A 23370-nucleotide genomic window follows, 5' to 3' on the forward strand; every position below is an offset into this window, starting at 1 on the left:
CTTTGCTGAAAGAAACTGTCAATGAGTCCTTGATTGATCAATATTGCAGGTCTCTGTTTTCATGAGAAACCACTTTGAAGATATCAGTATGTAATACAAGAAGCATTGTTAATTTCCTACCACTTTATTTGTAACTCTGTATTGTCTGCACTATTCTTTTGGTATTTTGTGAAAGGTTGTCTGTCTGTCAATGTTTTCTTCCTTTTATTTTTAAAATTAAAAAAAAAAAAGAAATGAAGACAAGGAAGGGCGAAGGGAGCTGGGTCAAGGCTAATAAATACCAAATAAGAAGCAAAAGTTCTAAAACATGAAAGTGAAACCGAACAGGGATTTGGACAGAGTGGAGCAGGAGAATGAGGATGCAGGAGACTTCTGGACAATGCCATGGGGCCTTATTTCTCAGGTGCAGTGGTTCAATTTGTTGCAGCAACTAAGGGCGACCACCCGGTGTGTGTGGCCGCCAGCCTGCCTCTGCCTCTGTCTATATTCGTGGCACTTTTAGGATCTTCACAAGCAGCTCTAAGAGGCCTTTGACTCTTGTGGCATCTTCAAACTGGAAACTGCAAAACCGGACCACAGGGTTGGTGCAGCAGCGCCTTAGCAGGATCCCGGCAGAGGCGACCAGTGGGAGATTACTCTAACTGCCAGTAGAGGGTAGTGGCGGACCAGGCATTCGCCAAGCACAAGACGGGAACCCTCAGCCACGCAGAGGCCCACGCCTGGCTGATTTCTTCTGAGTGTATCACGAGCTCTCTTGCAATCCTTCCAGCTTCCCTAGTCGTGAGCAAAGCAGAATGTAGTAATGCTTCTTTTATTTCCATCCAAGGGGATTTGAGAGTTTGCGTTCGAAGATGCTGTGTAAATACCATGTAAGAAATAACCTGCCTCACCTCCCGGAAAGCCGTAAAGAGTGCATACTTTGATATTGTTGTCCTTCTGAGGAGATGTAGCTGTTACTATGCATTCACTCCGGGCCTGCAGTGCCCCCCGACGCCGCACTGTTTCACCTACCTGAAATCATTCCACTCTGCCAGGAGGTATGATATCCATTTTTCAAATGGAGAAACTAGGCGGGGCTTGTAGCCCGGTGGTACAGCCCCTGCCTACCGAGTGTGGAGCCCGAGATTCCATCCCCAGCACTGCAAAAGGGGGAAAATCCCTCTCAAATGGGAAAACCTAGATTCACTAAAGCTTAGTGAGTTGTGTGAGGTCCCACAGCTAGTGAGTGGCGGGGATAGGATTTGAACTTGTGCTACTTGGGATCCAAAATTTGTTCTGCGAGGCTACTTGCTTCTCATAGGTCCTGAATTCTTGCCCTTCATATCTTACCTGATGTTTCTACTTTTAATTTAAAAGGCTTCCCTTTGGTAGTGCTGTCTACCTCTTGAATTGGGCAACTACCAATACATCAAAAAGATACTTTTCACCCCTAGCAAAGTGACAAATTGCTCACTTGGGTTACTTTTTCATCTGTGAGGGAAATTATCACTCAGCGTATTTTATATATGCTAAGAACACCCAAGAAAAATGATACACTCCAATCATTAAGCGTGGTGGTGTTCACACCAAGCACATCTGTTTATAAGCTGATCCCTAGTAATTATCAATTGGGAAATACAAACTGTGGATACAGTGATGACATTAGCTGTAGTGATAATGTTACCTCTCAAGTCTTAGGAGGCTGATCTCATTTCTTCATGGCCACTTCTGGCTCAAGCTGTGACTCAGGCCACCATTATACCTACCTCATACCTTCTAGCAGTGGCAAACAAAATTACCCACATTGACAAAAAGAAGGTTTTTTTTAAATGTGTAGGATGCAACAAACATTAGGTGCTTACATTAAATAATTAAAAACTAAATAGAATTTTTTGCCTGTGAAGAAGACAATAAAAGTGGAAAAAGATTTACCCTTCCATGCAGATGGACCGCAAAAACAGCCCCAAATACCTGAATAGTGCTTCCTCCCATTTGCCAGATTGAAAAGCCTCCCTATTCATGAGGAATTGGGTAGGCAGAAATAGTCAAACCAAGACCCACCACTTTTCTGGTGATGCTTACCTTGATAAATAAGCACAAGAAGAAACTAATCTCACAGTGGGATTTTAGGACTTTTAAATGCAAATTAAAATGATGCAAAAATGCTATCTTATTCCAGAAAGAATGGCCAGCATCAAGAAATCAAATAATAACAAATGGGTGAGGTGGAGGTGGGAAAGGAAACTTTCTGTGCTGTTGGTGGGAATGTAAACTGGTAGAACCACTTTGGAAATCAGAATGGAGATTCCCCCAAAAACTTAAACTAGAATGTCCATTTGACCCAGCTGTTCTCCTTCTAGGTTTCTTCCCAAAAGAGTTAAAGACATCAAATTACAGTGATAATATGCCTACATATGTTTATACCAGCACAATTCATAATATCTAAATCTTGGAGGTGGCTTATATGTCCATCAGCTGATGAATGGATAAAGAAAATGTTCTATTTGTGCACAAGACAGTGCTACTCTGCCACAAAGAAAGATAAACTTGAATCATTTGTGGTATAATGGATGTACCTTGAGACCATAATGTTACATAAAATGAATCAGATGCACACTGTATGGCTTCTCTTATATGAGAAACCCAAATTATAAATAAAGACCAAAATAAAAGCTAGCGAATGTGGGAGATAGGTCTTTCTCAAAGGGGAAGAGATAGAGAGAGAGGGGAGCAGATTGACAAAGGAGTTAAATATGTGCTATGTGCATGTCCCAACTCCACAGCAGGAATGTAAAATTCTGTATTGCAAGCGTACAAAGGAAAAATAAGAAAGAGGATAGTGAGGTGGGTTGGGGGCAGAGAGGGAAAGCCAAGTAGGATTTAAAAAAAGCATTAAGGTATATTATGTTCATGTACCAATTCCCCACAAGGGATGTGAATTATGTACTAAAATCATGTACTAAAAAAGTTGACATTAAAAATCAACAAATGCTGTGATCTGAGTATTGATGCCCTCCCTTTCCTGCGAGTCTTTACCTCCAAGGTGATGGTATTAGGAGGTAGAGCGTTTGGGACCAGGTCTGGAGGGCGAAGCACTGAGAGGAGGGACCAGCGCCTCAGGACAGACCTCTTGTCTTTTCTGGTGAGAGGGGTCGGAGGGAGCACCCTGTCTCCTGAGGACACCGCTCTCCCCAGACTGAATTTGCTGCTCTTTGGTTTCAACTTTAAACCCAAAAAGAAGGAATAGAAAAGTGTTCTTTTACTTGCTCATTACAATGACGTTTGGTTCATTGGTCAGGTCCCTCTAGCCTGGGCCACTGAAAAACTGTTGGTTCCTACTCTAAGCAGTTGGATCTCATCATTATCTATCAACTCCTGGTATTAATGGTTAGCCCAGTAATAATTAATACCTAAAATGTTTCATTAGAGATTAGCCATGGGCTAGTCCTGGTTCTATACCAGCTGAAATGCTTGACTGGAGAACATAACTTATATCCAAGACCTCACTGTGCCTTCTGTTTACTGAGTTAAACTCCATCTCTCAGTCTGCACTAGTGCTCCTATCTAGGTCCTGTAGCATCCTTCTGCCCGTGGCGTGAGAAATACGGACCCCGCCACCCTCAGCCAGGCAGTATGTGAGGAATAGAACCTGTTTCCTGCCGCTCACCAGCTCCATTAGTGTGAGAACTGCGGTCAACCTGATGTTCCTGGGGGAGAGGAGGTAACTCAGCAGATGGGACGGTGGAGAGTGGTTTTGACTGAATTTCACATACAGAAGTAGGAGTGCTCCAAATAAGAAATGTCTCCCTTCAGGAACCTACTGTCCTTTGAAGGCCCTAAAGGAACTCAGTAAATGGTATGTCTCCAAGAAAAATCTGATTTTATGTGTAATAATTAATTCAGCCATTTTCCAACATTGCCCAAAGGTGAGGATGGAGGAGGTTGTCTGGAAACTTCTTTGAGCTTTGATTAAAGAGAGCTTTCTAAAAGTAAAAGCATTAAAAATCAAAACCTACATTTTCATCCTTACATAGAGAAATAATTTTTTTTTCTTTTATGATATCCTAGTTGTTATGGGTTTGCACCAACTTAGTAGACACTGCAATAAATAAATAAAATTAAAGAGTATAATTTTTGAGTCCAGTGACCTCAAAACTATGAGAGTGAATGTGTCTAATCAAAACAGCTCCCCTTTTAACATTTTGGTGCTATTTTTGTTGCAGGCCCTCCACTTCACGCTATAATCAAAGCCTGTTATCTCGATCTTGCAATATTTGTGACTCAGACTCTAATCATGACTGTGTCTGGCACATACATCAGTAGTTGCTTTTAAAGATGTGCAAATTGTGAGCTTTTTCTTTCAACTTAATCTTGCATATCTCATTTGAAACAACTTCTTTAACCTACCCAAAATCTGTCTTTCAGCAAGTTTAAAGGATGAAATATATTTCCCAACAGAGGTGATCTGCAAAGAAAATTTCAATCTGTAAATTACATAGTTTGAGCAATGGATTGTTAATCCCTTCATGTCTCTTGGGTGGAAAGTAGTTATTTGAAAGTTCACTAATCTAAAGAGTGTCTAACTAATCCTTAAACTCTCCAAATCCTCAAGGAAAAGTAGTGAGAGGAGTCTAGTAGTCTGAAAGTCTGTATTATTTAACATTCTTAAGCTTCCTGGCTCTGGATCTGGTATATAAAGATACTCCTTAGAGTCATGTCATTTGAAGCAATGTGTATACATTTAGTATCTAAAATGCAACCATTAACCTGAGACCCTAGATTTCAGAACTTTTGGAGCCTCTCTTCCCACAGCTGGATTCTTTCCAGAGAAGAGAAAAGCTAGGATTACCATCGCTTTTGTTAGTATCATGTATCTGACAGCATCCTCTCCTTTAGAGATATTGAAGATAATTTTTGTGTGTGACAGTTCATTGCAGGAGATGAGTGTGTCTGGTACTGTAGAGAACTGGGCACCTCCATGTGGTCACTTTGCTGAGAGCCTCGGACTCAGGCATAACTCAGGAGGCACTTCTATTGTAACAATCAAGGCCTGTGAATGGATGAGGTGCTGTGACAGGAACAGGTGATGGTGCCTACGAGGGTACTGATGGTGAATCAGAGACCCAGCTTTGCACTGGGGCTGTGCCTTCTTAGTCACTCAGCCACTTTGAGCTTTTGTTCACCGATTCTCATGAAAAATGAGAATGATATTGTCTGTCTCCTAGAGTTCTATTTAAAGCTATGAACTTCATCCTTCCAGAATCTAATTCAACCCTGGATTGCCCAGGGACAGTGCTTTCAGAGTAGGCTCATCTCTGGGCTCTTACCACCTGGCCTGATGTTTCCCCTGAATTCATCCTGTCTGCGAAGGTGAGGGCTTTCTGGGTTGCAGATTAGCAAGCACAGCAGCCGTAGCATCTGCACTTTTATGAGGGCACAGCTGGGAATTATCCAAGGGGGAGATCCTCGTTACTTTCTCATTGCTGGAACAAAATACCTGACAACCACAAGTTAAAGGAGGAAAAGCTTATTTTAGCTAGCAGTTTGTAAAAGTTTCAGCCCATAGTCGGCTGGTGCCTTGGCAATGCGGCATGGCAGAGGGGCATGGCAGAGAAAAAAACAGTCCATAGTAGGGCAGGGAAGAGCAGGAAACCTCGCTTTCCCCCTGTACTCATTTCAGCCTCCAAGCCTATTGGTTGGTGCCACTCATACCCAGGGTGGGTCTTCTCTCTTTAGTAAATGCATTCAGCCAGATCTAGAGTCACATTAATCCAATCAGTGGACAAATCCAGTAACTGCTCACCCATAATCCATATTCACACACCTTAGATCCAGCCACCTCCTAAAAGCACCCCCGCATGCATGCATGAGGCTTTGGAAGGACATCTATATACACGCCATAATAGGGGATATGTTCCAAGGCCACCATTGGATGCCTATGGCCACTGATAGTATTAAACCATATGGATACTATCTTTTTTCTTGCATATATTCCCATGATAACATTTAATTTATAAACTTGGTATAATAAGATCAACAACAGTAGCTAAAAATGAAAGGTAGTAGTTATAACAATATACTCTAATAAAAGTTATGTGAATATGGCCTCTCTTTCTCAAAATATCTTACTATACTCACTATTCCTGTGATGATGTGAGATGACACAATTCCTACATTGTGAGATGAAGGAAGGCAAATGACATAGGACCTGTGATGTATTATCTTCATCCATCCCCAGGAAGCTACTCTGAGTTGTGAGATGAAGTCTCAGGCCCTCCTGCTCTATGTCAGGGAACATGAATTATTCCTCATCCAATGTATCCATGCTGTGTATGCTACCCACCTGTTAAGATTTACTAGCTGTCTTGTTTACCAGATATATATGTTGTCCTAGTGTCACAGTGTTTGTGTCCAACTAAAAAATGGCATGCAACTTAGAAGATATGGATTGTCTACTTGTAAAATTTTCCATTTAATATTATCATATCACAGATGATCATGAGGAAATAAACCTGAGGAGAATGAAACTTTGGATAAAGGAGGACAACTGTATTGAGTCGTAACTCATATATAATGGATCATAGTAGTTAGAAGTAAGAACTCTGGGCCCTGGCCACCTGAGTTGGAATCCTGGCTCCTCTACATGACTGGTGTGAGACTTTAGGCAAGCTACCTTCTTTAGGCTTCAATTACTTTACTTATAAAGAGGGGAGGGACTAACAATAGTATTTTCCACCCAGGCTATTCTGAGAATTAAATGCTGTATTGGTTTCCTGGGCCTGTATAATAAAGTACCACAAATTGAGTGGCTTAGAACGAAAGAAATTTATTCTCTTGGAGTTTTGCAAATTAAAATCTAGAAAGTCAAATGTCAGCAAGGCCATACTTTCTTTGAAGGGTCGGGGACGATCCCCTCTTGATCTTTCCAGCGTTTGGCTTCCCCAAGTGTTCTTAGCCTATAGATGATTGTATTCTCCCTGTGCCCCTTCACATTTTTGCTCCCGTATGTTTCTGTCATTATGTTCAAATTTCCCCTTTGTGTAAGAACACCAGTCATATTAGATTAAGGGTGATTCTGTTGACCTCCTTTTAACATTTGTAAAATGTCATTTGTAAGAATTCAATTTTTAAATAAGATCATATTCTGGGGTGCTGGGTTTAAGAGTTTAACATATGTATTGAATTCACACCATAATAGGTGTACTTAGAAAAATTAGCAGGTAGAAGTGAGTATAGAAATTTTGAGAGAGGCCATATTCACATAACTTTTATTATAATATATTGTTATAACTACTACCTTTCATTTTTAGGTACTGTTGTTGATCTTATTATACCAAGTTTATAAATTAAATGTTATCATAGGAATATATGCAAGAAAAAACATAGTATCCATATGATTTAATACTGTCAGTGGCCATAGGCATCCAGTGGTGGCCTTGGAACCCAGTAAGCATTACATGTCAGTAATATTCCTTTATCCCTCCCTCCCTCCCTCTTTCCCTCCTTCCTTCCTTCCTTTCCTTCCTTCCTTCCTTCTTCCTTCCTTCCTCCCTTATCTTTCTTATAATACTGGGCTTGAACTCAGGGCCCAATGAAGGCTAGGCAAAGATACTTTGGGATATGTTTAATACTCCAGCCCTATTTTAATACTTACTGCAATCTAATCAAGGTAATATTAATATTCTTATTTTGGAGATAGAAAAAGTGAGGCTTTCAGAAGTTAAGGGTAGTCTCAATTCCCACAGCTAGAGTGGGAATACCCCTCCCCAAAAGTCTGTGTCTGACCGCATACCTTCTACCTGCTCACTGTAGCCACAAGCTCCCAGATATGGACTAACTGGGCACAGCCAGGCTCCCCATGCCTGTCATGTCTGATTCAAAAGGCGTATTTCCCACAGTGGACTCAGAGGCTGGCCTTTACCTCTGGACTAGGATCTTACCTGAGAGCTGCCTCTAAGCACAGTGTTATAAAAGAAAAATTCCCAATATTATTATTAGTATTTTGTAACTTGTATTTACATCACTACATTTTAACTAAACTTATATACCTAAAATATCACCTCATTTTTCTCTTTTTACTAGCTGTTTTTGACTGGTAGACACAGGCATGGTACTCTAATGGAACACTCACAGATCTCAGAAAGACAAAATCAATGGCTTTGAGAAATTAAAAAGCAATATCTATCTCTGAAGTTGATTATGCACGAGGAAGTAAGAAGACGTCTACATAGAGTCCTATCTGACATAATGATGTCACTGTCAGTGATGGATTATGTGAGTGATCCTGGTTCCTTAAGGTTACATCACCTAGAGATGTCATAGCTGACTCCATTTGTAGAAGTACACTCTGTGATGACATCACCCAATAGTGCATTTCTCAGGCATATTCCTGTCATTAATCGATGCATGACTATAATCAAGAAAGTCCTCATTGGCTGTAAAATTTGATTGTTTAGTGATACGCTCAGCTATGCAGTTGTTTTTCTGCATATATGTTTGGAGACCTATATGGTAGAAAAATGCTGAGAGTCTTCTTGAAATCAGAATGCTTTCATGTTCCAGAGTACAAACATAACCACTAAGTCCACTATCATCGCGAAAGTGAAGCTTGAGGTATGTTATGTTACAAGCCAGTAAATTGAGGTTGAGATCAGCTTTTACTTTGAGCTTTCACTCCACTCACCTCATGTGATAGGTGTGATCTGGGTCAGATATTAAACCTTTTCACATCTAAAGTACATAAAATGCATAAGAGTTACTCCTATACCCCTAAAATTACAGATGAAAAATTAGACTGGGAGGCCACGTGAGGTCTCCCTCAGTTTTGAGATGTGGATGGTACCATGCTATCTCTTAAGTCCCAATTCACAGGACATTCAGCCCACCTCCACTCTGATATTTAGTTAAGGTTGCTTATCCAAGTGACCAGTGAGGCTTTTTTTGCCTTAAACATGAACTAAGATTAACAATGTCAAACAGAATGAAAAGAGGGGAAGGGGAATTAGAGGAGAAGAGAAGGAATTGAAAAAGCAAATAAATTGTATTATGCACATGTGCCAACTCCCTAAGATGGCTGTAAAATGCATGCACTGAAAATGTGTACTAATAAAATTTTTAAACACATGATATAGAAATGGAAAGGAAAATAGCCACATGCAGGAGGGGCTAAGGCAAGGGGCATTGTCACTTTACAACAGTGTGCTGTGAACTAATCAACATGGGAGACCTAATCCACTCCCATGAGGCAGCATGCACCCATTTATCAGATGGGGCCCTCATGACCCTGGTGTCTTCCACTAGGTTCCATCTCTTAATGGTTGTGCCACCTCCATGCCTGCACACTGGGGCCAAGCTTCTTGTCCATGAAACTCTGGCAGGCAAACTATAGCCAAATCATAGCAATGCAGAAAGTGATTGTGACAGAAAACATGAGATGTCCCCAAGGAAGTGACACCAGCCAAAGACCTCATGTTAAAAGAACTCTTGAAGTTATTTCATGCCACTGAATGCACAATGAATAAAATTTTGGAAGCTAATCTAAGCTTAGAGCATGACAATTCACCAAAGCATAAAAAAAAAATGTTCATTTGTATTGTGTTATACTATAGAAGAAGAAAGCAAATGTTGTTCAAACTATTTTGGTAAGTTTTTAACTAAGAAATAAAATTCTAATTCTCAATGTTTGAAATTACAATATGCTAGCACTTCATTGTTTTATTGTGTTTTATTGTGTGTCTTCATTCCTCTATATATTAGTTTAACTGACAGAAAAAATGTTAACATTGATAATTTTTTTTGTTTTTGAGTTAGGGTTTCACTATGTAGATGATGCTCACCTTGAACTCACTATGTAGTCCAGGCTGGCCTTGAACTCCTGGCAGTGCTGCCTCAGCCTCCCAAGTATTGGGATTACAGGTGTGTACCATCATACCTGGCTTTGACCAAGTTTTTAATGGTCATTTTTCCCTCTGATTATTAACATAGTTTTGTATGGTTTCAGCTTTTCACAGCAATTTTCATGGTCCCACAATCCATGCAAAATGAGTACTGTATATTCATATATTTTACAACAGCTGGACTGGGGATTTAGCTCAGTGGCACAGCACCTGCCTGGCAAGCATGAGGTCATGAGTTCAATTCCCAGTACTGAAAAAAAAAAAGCCAATACAACAGCTATTACTATGACAATACTCAGATAAGGAAGTTGAGGCTTTAGAAGGTATAAACTACTTGTTCAAGATTACACATTTAGTAAATAGAAGAGCTCATATCTGAACCTGTGCAGCCTGACTCTGAGACTGATATCCCTCCCCATGTGCCATACTGTTTTCCATACAAGGTCATAAGCAAGTCTAAGATGGAGACTGTATCTTGTTATCTTTATATGCCTAGCAAGTGCATACTAGTTGATAAATGCATTATATTAGTACTTTTTGTGTTATAATAAAAATACCTGACATTGGATAACATTAAATAAAGAGGTTTATTTGGCTCATGATTCAAATGATTAGAAAGTCCAAACATATGGTACCAACATTCTGGAAACACCCCTCCAACACCCACAGCTGCATCATAAAGTAGCTGAAAAGTGGAAAGGAAAAGGGCAAGGAAGTGGGGTGGTTGTACTTTATAATAACCTGCTCTCTTGAGAACCAAGTAGTCCTGTGAAATCTACATTATTTCCTTCCAAAGACAGAGCTTTCCCGGTTAAATCACCTCCCATCAAGCTCTACTTCGTAAAGGTTTCACCAACACTCCCATACTGAGACCAAGTTTCCAGCACATAAACATTTGGGGGCCATGCCCCATCCAAACTATAGCAGTATGTTGAGTGAATTTTTTGAAAACACCAAATAACATAAAGGAAGATACAGGATATGAAGACCAGTCACCACTGGAAATATATAATGTGGTGCAGAGTTTTGTTCATGCTTGCTAAGAAACTTCTAGACACTGTCATTAATTATATCAGAACAAAAGTGTATATGACTATAGGAAATAAAAAATGAAAATGTCTTATTTGGTTACATTCATATAGCAATTCTACATGGGGAGTTATTCCACGAGCTCTCTCAGAGATGAAGGAGCACAAATGTTAAAGCCCCACAGAGGCATCCTTTGGTTCTCGTCCCTGAATACCACTTGAGATTGTGCTGTCTGAGAAAGTCAGGAAAGCTTCTACCAAAGCCTTGATCAAAAGTCCAAACAACTAAACAATAGCAAAGCTCTGTTTGCAAAGTGCAAACTAGAAAAAAAGTCAAGAAGCTTTGCAGATGTTTAAAAATAGAGATGGGTCAGGCAGGAATATGGAGATGAGCATTCGTGGGCTGCAGAAGCGAGAACATTGTGTTTTGTTTTGTTTTGTTTTGTTCTATTCTGTTCTTTCAGCCACCACTTTTACCCAGGCAATAAAAATGAAAAAGCAAAAGAGAGAGGATAGGTAAAGAAATCAGCTTGAATAAGAGCAGGCTTAGACTGCCAGTCTTACTATATTCATGGAAGGAAGGGCAAGTTAGCTAGGAGAAAAGATTTGGGGCAGAAGAGAGAAGGCACATATGTCCTCCTGCCGGCTTCCAGGAAGGCAGTTCTTCCCAGAACAAAGGGATACCGCTGGCAACTGGACGGCATCTACAATCCAGCCTTTGAGAACATACCCTCCAACTTCACCTGAAGGTCAACCCACCAAAAGAAATAACTTTCTGAATACGAGTCTGAGATGACTTTCTTGTTGAAGAGCTCCACCATATAGAAATTCTCTAGGAACATGTTTCCTCTGCCTCTGACTCTGTCTTTGTCTCTCTTATATTTATCTCTGACTCTCTCTCTATCTGTGTATCATTTTTACTTTGAGAGCAGAGAGTCAAAAAGGGTACGAGTTGGTACACTTTGGGGTTCAGAGTGCTGAGCCTGAGTACAGAGGAGTGAAAATGTACCAAATGATGCTGTGTGGTTTGGCAAATACGTAAGCAGGTCAGCAATTATTTTTTTTTTTTCCTGCTTCTTTAAATTCAGCATTTTCTGAAAACTACATCACAGAGGCCCCAGCTTATATTTGGATTTCACTCATTTCATCTAACACAGTTCAAACAGTTTAGATTTCAAGGCAGAGATCCCACCTATTGGGTAATTCTTCCATTATTCCCGTATCCAGTGTGCCTACCTCTTCCAGACCTTTATTGAAGATTAATTTTAGAGCTCTGCTTGGTCACTGACCTCAGTAATACCTGTCACTCCCACTTCCAATTTTGCTTTTCTCCTCGGTTTCTCTGCATATCAGCTCCAGATGAGATGCTCTCGCTACCCTTGGGAGGGTGATAGAGACCATGCACTGGGAAAAACTGAAGAGAAGACATTGTCCGGGGCTGGGGATTTAGCTCAGCGGCAAAGCGCCTGCCTGGCAAGCGCAAGGTTGTGAGTTCAGTTCCCGGCACCGGAGAAAAACCAAAAAAAAAAAAAAGAGAAGACATTGTCCAATGGACGTTATCATGATTATCTTTCCTTATGAAAGGGTAAACAAGTATCATTAGGATGACAAAAGGTTTTGATATGGAAAGAATTATTTTGAGTAAAAGGAAAATTAAGTTTTACTCATAAGAGGGCTCTTGAAATTTCATATATTTGAACTAATAAGAAGTATGCCTTTATTTAATGAGTTGGTAAGTACATACTTGGAGTTATCTCCAGTAACGCAGTAGGTGAGGATGGTCATGATTTTCCAGTTACACCTGCAATCTGGTCCCTTTCTAACCTCGTCCTAGGAAACCTGTCTCTTTCTTGCATAAGACCTTCTGTTGAGTATTAAATTGCAAACTACTTGAAGATGGGGGCCATTTATTCCTATCTCTCTACCTGTTACAGTGTATAATAATATGACTGTACATGTATGAGCATTTAATAAATGTGAGTTAAAGTCCCTTAAACCCTGGAGAAATTACTCAATGTTGTAGTTTAAAAAAAAAAATTTCTTAGCCCAAATATAAATGTTTAGTTAAGATCGAAAAAATCTTACAGTTTGGTTAAAAACCACTGCGTTTAGGTTTTTGATCTTTAAATTCAAAGTGTGGTTTGTGGAATGCCTTGCTTTCTGTGATGAAATAAAAAGGTTTTCCTTTATGTTAGATTTAGCGTCCACATTTTCAAAATTGTATTTTATGGTTTCTCTTTGTTTTTGTTTAAAAATAAAGTGTTGGTGAGGGGGAGGCAAAAAGAAATGAAACAGCAAACAAACAAACAAAAGCCACTTTGATTAAGCATAGCTGGGAGTTTGGTGAAGCACGTTCCGAGCTGGTGCCGAGTGACGCTCACTAGAATTGCAGTAATTTTTGATGCCCTTGCCAATGTTTGTGTTATTTTTACTTTAAAGATGTAACAGATTGCTCCAAAATAAATAATTTAAGCCTAATATTTCAAAAGAGTCCAAGCGCTTGCGTCTTTCACTTCTGGCTGCTCTTCTGGGACTGAGCTGTGCCCAGCAGAACCATCCCTCACTTCTATACAACACTCCGTTTGGAGGGTTGCTTTCTGGCTTTGTTTTTCAAAGCTGAATCTATTTTTTTTTCACCACCCTATTCCAAATGTCACAGATTGCATCATTGTTCAGCACTGAAGGAATAATTCCTTTAGCTCAAGAAAGGAGAGAATAAACACAAGATCAACTAAATTGCTGATCTTGTGGGAGGAGGGTTTGGAAGGGGTGCAGAGAGAGCTCTGGGCTGAGAACATATCCAAAGTCTCACAGAAATCGCTGATTTCTATGCTGATTTGTGTTGAGACGTCAAGCCATGAACTGAGGCCCAAAGGCCTCACACAACATCCTCATTATAACTTAAAACAGCGCACATTTGCCTGGCTGGCTGTTCTGAGTGTGACCCCGGCCTCAGTCAATCAGCAGACATCTCACCAGATTGTTTTTATAGTACAATCCAGGAAAGAAGAAAGATCTATAATTTTAAAAGTCAACGGAAAATCCTGATGCTGTTCTAGACTTCCAAAATAAGTATGAGTTGCTTTTATAGACAGAAAAAAAGAAAAAAGAAAGAAACCCACACTAACCTGCCAGCTTTGTATTCTCATTAATGCAGGGCGCCACTGTGAAGTCCATCAGATGATTGGCAACTACATGTGGGATCCCAAAACCAATACGTCATTTGATATCGGTGTCAACAGAGATAGCCTGATGCCGCTCTGGTGGAATGGATCAGAGCCTCTGTGGGTCACTCTGACCAAGGCCAAAAGAAAGGTCTACATGTACTATTGGCCAGGTGAGTGTGCTGGGCCTCCAGCACCTTCCAGTCTTTCAAATAAAACACCATGCAGCCTTCAAGAGAAAGCAATGCTGAGCTCTCATTTAAAGGCCATGCCATTATTTCAAAAGTGAGATCCTTGGGGCTGGGGATTTAGCTCAGCGGCAAAAAGTGCCTGCCTGGCAAGCGCAAGGTCGTGAGTTCGGTTCCCGGTACCAGAGAAAAACCAAAAAAAAAAAAAAAAAAAAGTGAGATCCTTACTTAAGAAAAGTCTTCAATGTCTTACATTTTTGCTTTGAACTCCCTAACGTGCCAGACAATGCCATTCTCCGTTTCTCTTGACTTGATAATACTGCTGCAATATATCATTCTCTTTTCATGTGCAAAAGTTTAGATAAACAGCAGACATCAACTGCAGTATGTTTGCTGACTTACAAAGTAAGTTGGTGTACCAGTGCTGTAGATGTTTGAGCTCCCCTACAATACTGAAAAGAGAATTCAAAGACCTCATAACTTTTTGGTGGTGCATTAAATGAAGTCCCTTTTCATCAAGACTCCTCTTGTACATCCTAGATCAATGAGAAACTAGATTATTTTACTTACTGCAATGAGGGAACTAGTCATGCAAACTTCCTTGGTTACTGTGAGAAGTCCTTAGAATACTTCCATCCTGGTAGTTAATATATTTCATTAAGGATGAGAGATTCAATACTAACAAAATAATCAATTTACCATTGGTAGAATTCACTCATTCAGTAAGGGGTGAGCAATTTGATTTTTCCATGCACATGGCTGAAAGCACTTTTCTCCCAATTTTTAATGTTGTAAAACTGTTAATTGATGTTATGGACAAAGAAATATGGGGAGGCCTAGAATAAATGAAAAGAAAAGAAGTGAACAGCCACCTAGCAGGACGTGGGGAGAAGTCACGGAGGGTATCTCAATGGCTTTGGTGGGAGGGGCAGCAGCTGAGGGAATTGTGACAATGTGGTGGGCGGTGGGAAGGGGGCCTTCACGGTAGGGAGAATGGAGAATGGGATGAGTAAGCAAGGCTGAAGCACAGATGGCCCGCGTGGAGGCCGAGAGCGGCAGTAGGAGTCTGGAGGTGGCGTACGGAGGTGGCCACATGGACAGCTGCTCAGGGCACGCAAGGGTGTGTGAGCTCGCAGAGAAGCATAGAACTCAGACAGATGGAGACCAAAAAGCACTCGCATCCAGGCTGCGATGGGAGCCACAGAGCCGACACAGGACAGCGCTAGCCATGCCTAGGTAAGCTCAGGAAGGCCAGCACAGGGGGCAGTGTCAAAACACAGCAACAAACAGACTCAGACTTGCTTTGCCAGCAGAGGTGGTTTGAGGGAGGACACTAATTCTGAAGGCACTTGGAGTTCTGTCCACAGCAGTCACCTAGGACACTACTAATTCTGAAGGCACTTGGAGTTCTGTCCATAGCAGTCAGTTAGGCTGATATGAGACACTTCTGAGCAAGGGAAGGCTTTCAGAGGACTGTCTCATCTCAGATTGAGACTCAGTTTCTGACAAAGTTGAATGTTAGATTGAGGATGCAAATCAGAGCCTGGCCATTCTAATGAGACTTCACTGGAAGAGCCAAACTCATGACTGAGCCCACTGTGATGAGTCCTAAACTCTAAAGACTTTTCTGCACTTCAAGTTCATTCTCAGAAGCATTATTATTAACAAATACAAGGAGTCACATGCATAGGCATAGGAGTGGGAACAGACTGAGCACATTGCCTTAGCAACCAAAACCACTGTGAAGGACCATCAAGATGAATGTTGCCAGAATAGCACAGCAGTTACCTTCCATCATATCTGGTTAGTGTCGTTTGCTGTATCCTAACTTAAATTCTTCACACTTGGGAGGGTGCCTCCCCCACAAACACCCCCCAACTCTTCATGTGCCTCATCTGTATATAACCGGGTGTCCCTGTGATTCTCCACAGACATGGATACCAATGCTGTGGCAAAATGGGGGGAGTGGTCCTAAAGAAGGAAAGTTGCCACATTCTAAGCTTCTCTCTGCAGTATTACAGAGCATTACGCTTTCTCTCATTTTGGAGAAAATGAGTTTATATATCACTGAGAATCTAGTGAATCTCAAAGCTAATTTGCATGTAAAATATCTCATTGCTCCTCCAACACACCTCCTGAAGGGCAGGAAGAGGCCAATCACTTCCTTTGATTCACAGTTCAACAGCTAATGTGATGTGACAAAAACGCCTTAAGACTAGCTACAGTGTTAACAATCGGGAGGAGAGACGCGAAAATGATGGCTTCCTAGAATTTGCACAGTGACCTAAGTGAAGACTAGGGAAAGATCTGGCTGTGTGGAAGTCTTGATGGAAATTAGACGAAATGTTTCTTAGACACCGTCTAGTGCTTCAAATCTGGATACCCAAGTAGCAGCTCTTTGAGAGTAGTTGTTACTTCTTCCCACTCCTGCTAAAGACTGAGGGATTAACGGTTTAACTGCTGTCCTTTCTGTCTCCTCCTTGGGCACCTCCAGCCTCAGCTATAGCCCCAGGAGTGCTCATTTGTCTCTGCAACATTACATGAGTGCAATGGCATTTCTTCCAAACTTTACTTGATTTTATTTTTCTTCTTCAATACTACTCATCCTTCCCTATTCCCTGTGAGACATTGCGCAGACCTCTCAATGAGGCCTGGAAAATTTTCATTGCTCCGGTGAGCTGTGTTATGACACTTTGAGTCTCACCACTAAGTCAATATTTAGAAGTACAATTTAGAAATGACAGTAGTTCAAATCTTTTTGTCAGGTAGATAAACCCTCAGACTGAAAAATTGATCAGTGGTGAAGAGTCCAACCTACCTCACCTCAAGCCTTGCGATATTTAATGTTGTCAACAGACCCTTTAGATTCCCATCCAGTGGTATCATTGAGCAGTGCAGGAAGAGACCTGCTTTAAAAAATGATTCCCAGCCCCAAGTTAGCCAGGAGTACATGACTGAGACCCAATGTTGTTCTGCAAAGAATAAGAGATAAGTATGCATTGTTCACTAAAGCTATTCCTCTACCCCAGCTCTCTGGTTTGATGTCAAAGGAATTTTACTGAGGAACAAAAAGAAGAAGTTCCAATAGTTACTTCATATTGGAGAGCCACCAAAGCAGAGAAGGATTTCTTGAGGAAGGAGAATTGAGGGAATTGGTGTAGATGATAAAATATTGTATAGCAAGTGTTTAAACTTATTCGATCAGGAGTGCTATTTCTTGGACCAGGAGTGCTTACATAGTGGCAGTGGTTTCTTAAGTTTATTCTCACATTTTTTATAAAATGCCAAAAAAAGGAATAAAAATTAGTCACCTTTTAATATCCTGTGGCTAAAACTCTTTGGCATTCCAATTCTGTATCTTTCATTGTCCATTTTACAGCTGTAACTCCCTACAGCCAAGTAGGAAGTCTTGAGCACAAACCACTCCTATGCCCCTGGAACGCTGCTTGCTGGGTGTGGGTCTGGGTTTTTCTCCTGACCCTGTCCTGTCCAGTGCAAGAGTTAAGGCCAATAAGGTGCCTTCTGTGTAGAGGAATACACATCACCACTAGTTTTCCCTCTCTCCCTTTCCAGAACTGGACTGGGTAGGGAGTTAACAAGTAGGTGTCCAATTCAGCTGCCCTTGCCCTTGTTATAATCAGGGAGATTTTTTCTAGATAAATGGCACATACAGTCTATTGGTTAAAAATTATGGGTTATCTACAAATTCTTCCTCTTTCCAGCCATGGTGGGGGCTTGACACCCTTCCTTTAGGGTGTATACAGTTCAGACACAGGGATAATTAGGAGCCCATCATCTGCCACACAAATGTGTGAATCAACAATAAACCTAAATCATTGCCTCTGGACCCAGGGTATCAAATATCTGGATAAAAAGTAGACTATTTTTTAGGCAAATATTTAACAATGCTAATAAAAATTACCTGTATAGTCACTAAATTTCCCAATAAAAATAACCAATTTAGCACTAGACTTTAAGATTTATTTTAATGCTAGAGAATTTATTTATTTTATTTATTTAATTTTAATTTATTTATTTAATTTATTTAATTTTAATTTTATTTATTTATTTATTTAATTTTAGTGAATTTAGTAATTTTAGAGAAGTGGGCCCTTCCTTTGAGAAGGGACCCATTTGGGACTCTTCCTGTCTCTTAGGAACTATTCCTATTTCCCATTCCTTCTCTCCAATAAAGTTTCCTATTCTTAAAAAAAAGTTTTATGTAATTTTAGAACTAAAAGAGGACTTCATACATAATGTGCTGGCTCCAACACTTCTAAATGAAGAAACTCTTTAGGGAATGGATCAAAAGTAGAGATCTTGGGGCTGGAGGTGTAGCTCAGTGGTGGAGTGCTTGCGTAACATGCGTGAGGTGTTTGGTTCAATCTTTAGCACCTCAAAAAGCAAAAACCCTACAAGTCTCCTTTACAGAAAAATACACCCCCACACTACACTTACAGTTTGTGCTTATGTAATACAAGAGCATACAAGATTAGGATTAATTTTTGATGTAGTGACACGTATATACTTCTGATACCTGATTTATTTTAGTTTATATCATGTAAACATGTTAACAACTCATCAAAGTATCAAATGAAATTTAAGTTCCTTTAGTTCATATTTTTTGGCACAAGTAGGCCTGGGTCAAAATTCTGTGAGACTCTGGGTTGACATCACATTACATCATTTTCTTTGGCAGTAACTTTGGCGAGCTCTGCACCACTAATGTTTTTCTGTGTCTGCAGGAAAAGATTACAAATACACATTTCGAGTGTGAGATTGTCTCAGAGAAACTGATCTTCAGAATCATCCCACAGAATTTCTAGGCAGCAACCACTTTTGTTGCAGAGAAATTGAGAGGTGTCGCCTCTCTAGACTGCTGTCTGCAGGAGGAATTCGTCCAGCTTTGAAAGTTTAGATAACAGTCCAGCTACACCCATTCTACTTTTGCAAGATGGTGTCTTGGGCAAAAGAGCTCTGAGTTCTTTTTTTTCGGCAGCATCCATTATGTCGATTAGAAAGTCTTAAAGAGAAATCCGAGGATGAATTTCCATCTTCACAAATCATGGTAAATCCATTTTTTCACAGAACAACTTCAAAGAGAGTAACTGAAGGCTGTGGAATGGGCTCTCTGCAAAAACACAGACTCTCCTCCACGTACCTCTTCCCCGAGAACTCTAAAGAAGGAGATAGATAATCTAATATTTACCTAGATAAATGTAAAAAGCAGTTATGGAAGGTATCATAATGAAAAGATAATTATGACATCATCCAGCAAGGGACATGGTTTCATCTGAGAAACTGTCAAAGATTTCCCTGGAATATGACCTGAGTTAACAACCGGGGGGATGGGAAGGGTGAGAGAGTTCGGGCGTTGGCAGAAATGAGCATGTAGAGTGAAGAAACGGTTTGGTCAGGCCCTATAGGAAATGAGGAGAAGTGTGGAAAGGTCAAGAAACTTAAAGAAGGGAGAATGGGTATGACTTGGACAAGGCAGAGAGGCTGAAGACAGGATAGGCATCCTGAGCCAAGCTGAAGGACACTTTTTTTGGAGAGGAATGAGAAGTCACTGGAAGGATTTCAGGAGGAAATAACAGGATCATAGTGTATCTCAAAAAAAAAAAAAAAAAAAAAAAAAAACTACTCTGTCTACAAAGTGGAGAATGGAGCGGAGGCATCAGGAGGATGATTAAGGGGTGACTGACCAGGCAGGATGAGAATAGTTTATGATAACAGAGGTGGTGTAAAATGACTAAATTGGACATGCACTTAGGAATTAAAATTGGCAGGACTTGGTGATGGATGGGGTTCACGATAAAGCAACTGGGCAGTGATAGGCATGACATTTGGTTTCTAGCTTACAGATCTATGTGGATGGTGGATCTCCAGTGAAACTGGAGACACTAAAAGAGGAGCAATTTGGAAGCAAGGGAACATTGACGCTGAGCGGGCCATTGGAAGGAATTATAAAGGTTCATGCATATTTTGCTTATTTATATTTTTCTTACTTTTTGTAGCTAAGATGCATTGATTATATCAGCAAGAAAGGTAATTTAGTTTGTTTCAACTAATGTTTAAACATTTGGACATTATTAGTGAACCCATGAGAAAATGTACATTTACATAGTATTAAGTATTATAATCTAAAGATAATTTAAGGTATACAAGAAGATGTGTAGGTTATGTGTAAATAATATGCCCTCATATATAGGGGACTTGAGCATTATTTTGGTACCCTTGGGCATCCTGGAACAGGAAGATACATAAAGAAATTAGCTGCAGGAAAATGAATTAATGAATCAATTTAATTGATTCATTAATAAAATTATTTCCCTCCAAATTGCTTTGTTCCAGATTGATTTTAACTCAACTGCATATTGCTTTACATATTTGTGGGTTAATCACTTCGCCACAGTGGGTTAATAATGAGGAATATCCTAGTGTGCATTACAGAACATCTCCAGGAGGCTTTCCAGCTGCATTTAGCTGCCCTCAGCCTCCCAGTCCATGCCTCTGGGGCCCATGTGTTGGAGAGGTAGGGGTAGAAGGGTTTCTCCAAAAAAGAAACTTGGAAATCAACTAGCTCTGTTATTCACTGATATATTTATACTGACTTTTTTCTTCTGTGGCCTGTGTTCTAGATAATGGGGCACCAAATGAATCTGCTACATCCCTGCCACCAGGAAACTTACAGCCTAATACTGTGGCGAGCTGTGTAAAAAGCTGTCATGCCCCAGTGTGACATGCACAGTGAAGACTAGCCTTGAGGTTTTAGCACATCCTTTTGCAGCTTTTGCTGTGGTTCCCTGTCTTAAAATCAATAGAGTGCCTCCTCAGAAATGGAAAATAAAATGCTATTTGATTTCATGTTGAAGTAACACTGGGAAAGGATAGAAGGGAAGGGAAGAAAGCAGGGAGGGAGGGAACAGTAAGGAAGGTGATAGAGAGGAAAGCAGAAGAAGAAAAGGTGACAAAAGCAGCAGAAGGGAAAGGGCAGTCAAGCATCCCCAAAACCAGGTCTTGAGTGATAGCACATCTGAACAATGGAGCACTACTGTCGGGCTCCTTTTGCTGCTCTTACTGGGACAGCTTGTGAGGGCCTGGGGCTCACCCTCCTCCGGGCAGCACCCAGCCTCGAAGCTTGTGAGGCTCTTCTGCCCCATCATTTGCACCATTCCTTCACTTCTCCTCTGCACCCTCTCACATGGCCAAGAGATTTCAACTAGGGCATGTAACTCAATATCTACAGCTATACAATATCCCATTCCAAAGGTTCTCAATGCCTCGCTGCTCTAAAGGAGCAACTAACTTGGCTGTTGTAGCCTTTGGTAGGACCCAGTGAGGAAGAAATTTTTGTGCTGCAAAGTCAAGCACCATCGAGGCACCCTGGTGGTCTCTTCTTGGGCTGATTTTGACACTCCAACTGCTTTTCCAACTCGTGAGCTGGTGTTGGGTTGAGGATTATTCCCACTAAGAGCGTCATCTGACCCAGAGCCAATGCTGATGTGGGAAGTTCCTGAGCCCAGCGACACAGCCCTGCCACCTCCATTGGCCTTCTCTCTGAGAACAGGCATGGGTGCCTGACCTTCAGACTCCCAGGGAGCTCCTGTAAGGCCCCCCTGGCTGCAAGAATCTTTCAGAAGACTCCAGGGAAAAGGCTGCTCTCTACATCCTCCTTCTCCAAGTCTTCTAGGCCGAGGAAATTGAAGTTTAGAGAACATACAAGCAGGGAGTAAGCGAGCTGGGTGGTGATCTGTAGTTTCCTGACTCCAAATCCCATGCAAGTTTCCCTGTGCTGTCACCTTAGCTCTGGCCAAGTCTGGCAAGGGCTTTGCACTGCTGGGGCATCCACCAGCCTTCAGATTTGTGAGCCCAACTCCACAGAGCATACCCCAGGGGCTGTTGGACTCAGAAGGGCAAAATCTCAGCAAAGACGATACTGCTGTATCAATACTCAGAAGCAAAGCGTGCCAGAGTCTTTGCTTTCCAGTGACTGAGGGCAGTCCTAAACCCATTTGGCCAGGTCTGGCTTCCTGCTAGGTCTATATCATATTCTTTTGTTGGTGTCAAATACCCCCTGCAGCAAGAACAGTACATGGGTAGGGGATCACCCAACCTATGCTAAGCCTTTCTTAACCAAGGCTGTAGCCACTGGCATTGAATTGAGCATTTCTCAGAAATTTCACTGCGATGGGGCGGAGAGGTAGCATTTTTTATCCTTTGTGTGCAGAGAGCTGTCCAGCTCCTTGCCTGCTCCTCCCATTCTCCCTACTCCTGCACTTCCTGGACTTCCCTGGAGCTCCTGGGGAACCATGGGCAAGGAAGTTAAAGAAAAGGGCCAGAACACGGATTCCACGTCAGTTCAGCCACTTTCTAGCTGTGCGCCCTGGAGAGAGTCACTTAAACATGTGTGCTCCTGGTTCATCCCCTGTCAAACAGGAATGAAGATGTGCACCTCTCAGGCTTGTTGAACATGTTATATAAGGTAGTAGATACATGCCGGGTCTGACCAGAGTGTGTTTTTAAGAGTTGCAATCTATCCCCCGGCTTCAGGTTCTACAAAGGGGGTTTAGCCTGTGTCCATTTGAATGTGCCATGTGAGGTTACCCTGAGTGAAAACTAAAGCTGCAGGTCACACCAAGAACACAAATGCCCACAGGCAGCAAATCTGAAGAGTGAGAAGCAAGCGCAGTTTTAAATTGCAAGAGAATTCTAGGATGGGCCAGGAGAGCTAGTAAGGCATAGGAAGTAGGCTTTCCAGGGAAGAGATGGACAGAAGGAGCCAGTCATCAGAAGTAGTCAGTGTGTGAAAAAGACAACAAGCCTTACATTTGATGCCTTAGGAATCAGGGATCAGGACCAATGGGCAAAGTACACCATGCACATGATGGGTGCAGAGGTGGAGCTTCTTTTCCCCAGCTACTCGGCTGTTCCAGTAGAGCTGGCTGCCTGGCTGCTTATCCAAGCCTGCACAGAGATGGCTTGCAGGGCCACAAGCACAGCACTCTCTGTCTCTGTTATTCCTGGGAGTAGCTGAAAGCCACCTGAGAAACCTGGGAGACCAAGAGACCCCAGATGTAGGGATGAGGGTAGTGTGTAAGGACTTGGCAATTTC

The 23370-nt window shown here is 41.4% G+C and overlaps 1 protein-coding gene across 3 annotated transcripts in view; it reads left to right on the plus strand.

Moving 5' to 3' along the window:
- Enpp6 (ectonucleotide pyrophosphatase/phosphodiesterase 6) overlaps positions 1–23370 on the plus strand; it is a 260235-nt gene that overhangs the window by 180688 nt on the left and 56177 nt on the right. For 2 of the 3 annotated variants that reach the window (XM_013513095.1, XM_005373495.2), the window contains exon 2: positions 14061–14240. The exons of the other annotated variant lie outside the window; for it this stretch is intronic. In XM_013513095.1, coding sequence (XP_013368549.1) covers positions 14084–14240 — 157 coding nt within the window. In that variant the 5' untranslated portion in view covers positions 14061–14083. The remainder of the gene's footprint in view (positions 1–14060; positions 14241–23370) is intronic. 3 annotated transcript variants of the gene reach the window in all.

The sequence above is a fragment of the Chinchilla lanigera genome, unplaced genomic scaffold (genome assembly GCF_000276665.1).
Source record: "Chinchilla lanigera isolate Chin_1 unplaced genomic scaffold, ChiLan1.0 scaffold00002, whole genome shotgun sequence".
Taxonomy (NCBI): Eukaryota; Metazoa; Chordata; class Mammalia; order Rodentia; family Chinchillidae; genus Chinchilla; species Chinchilla lanigera.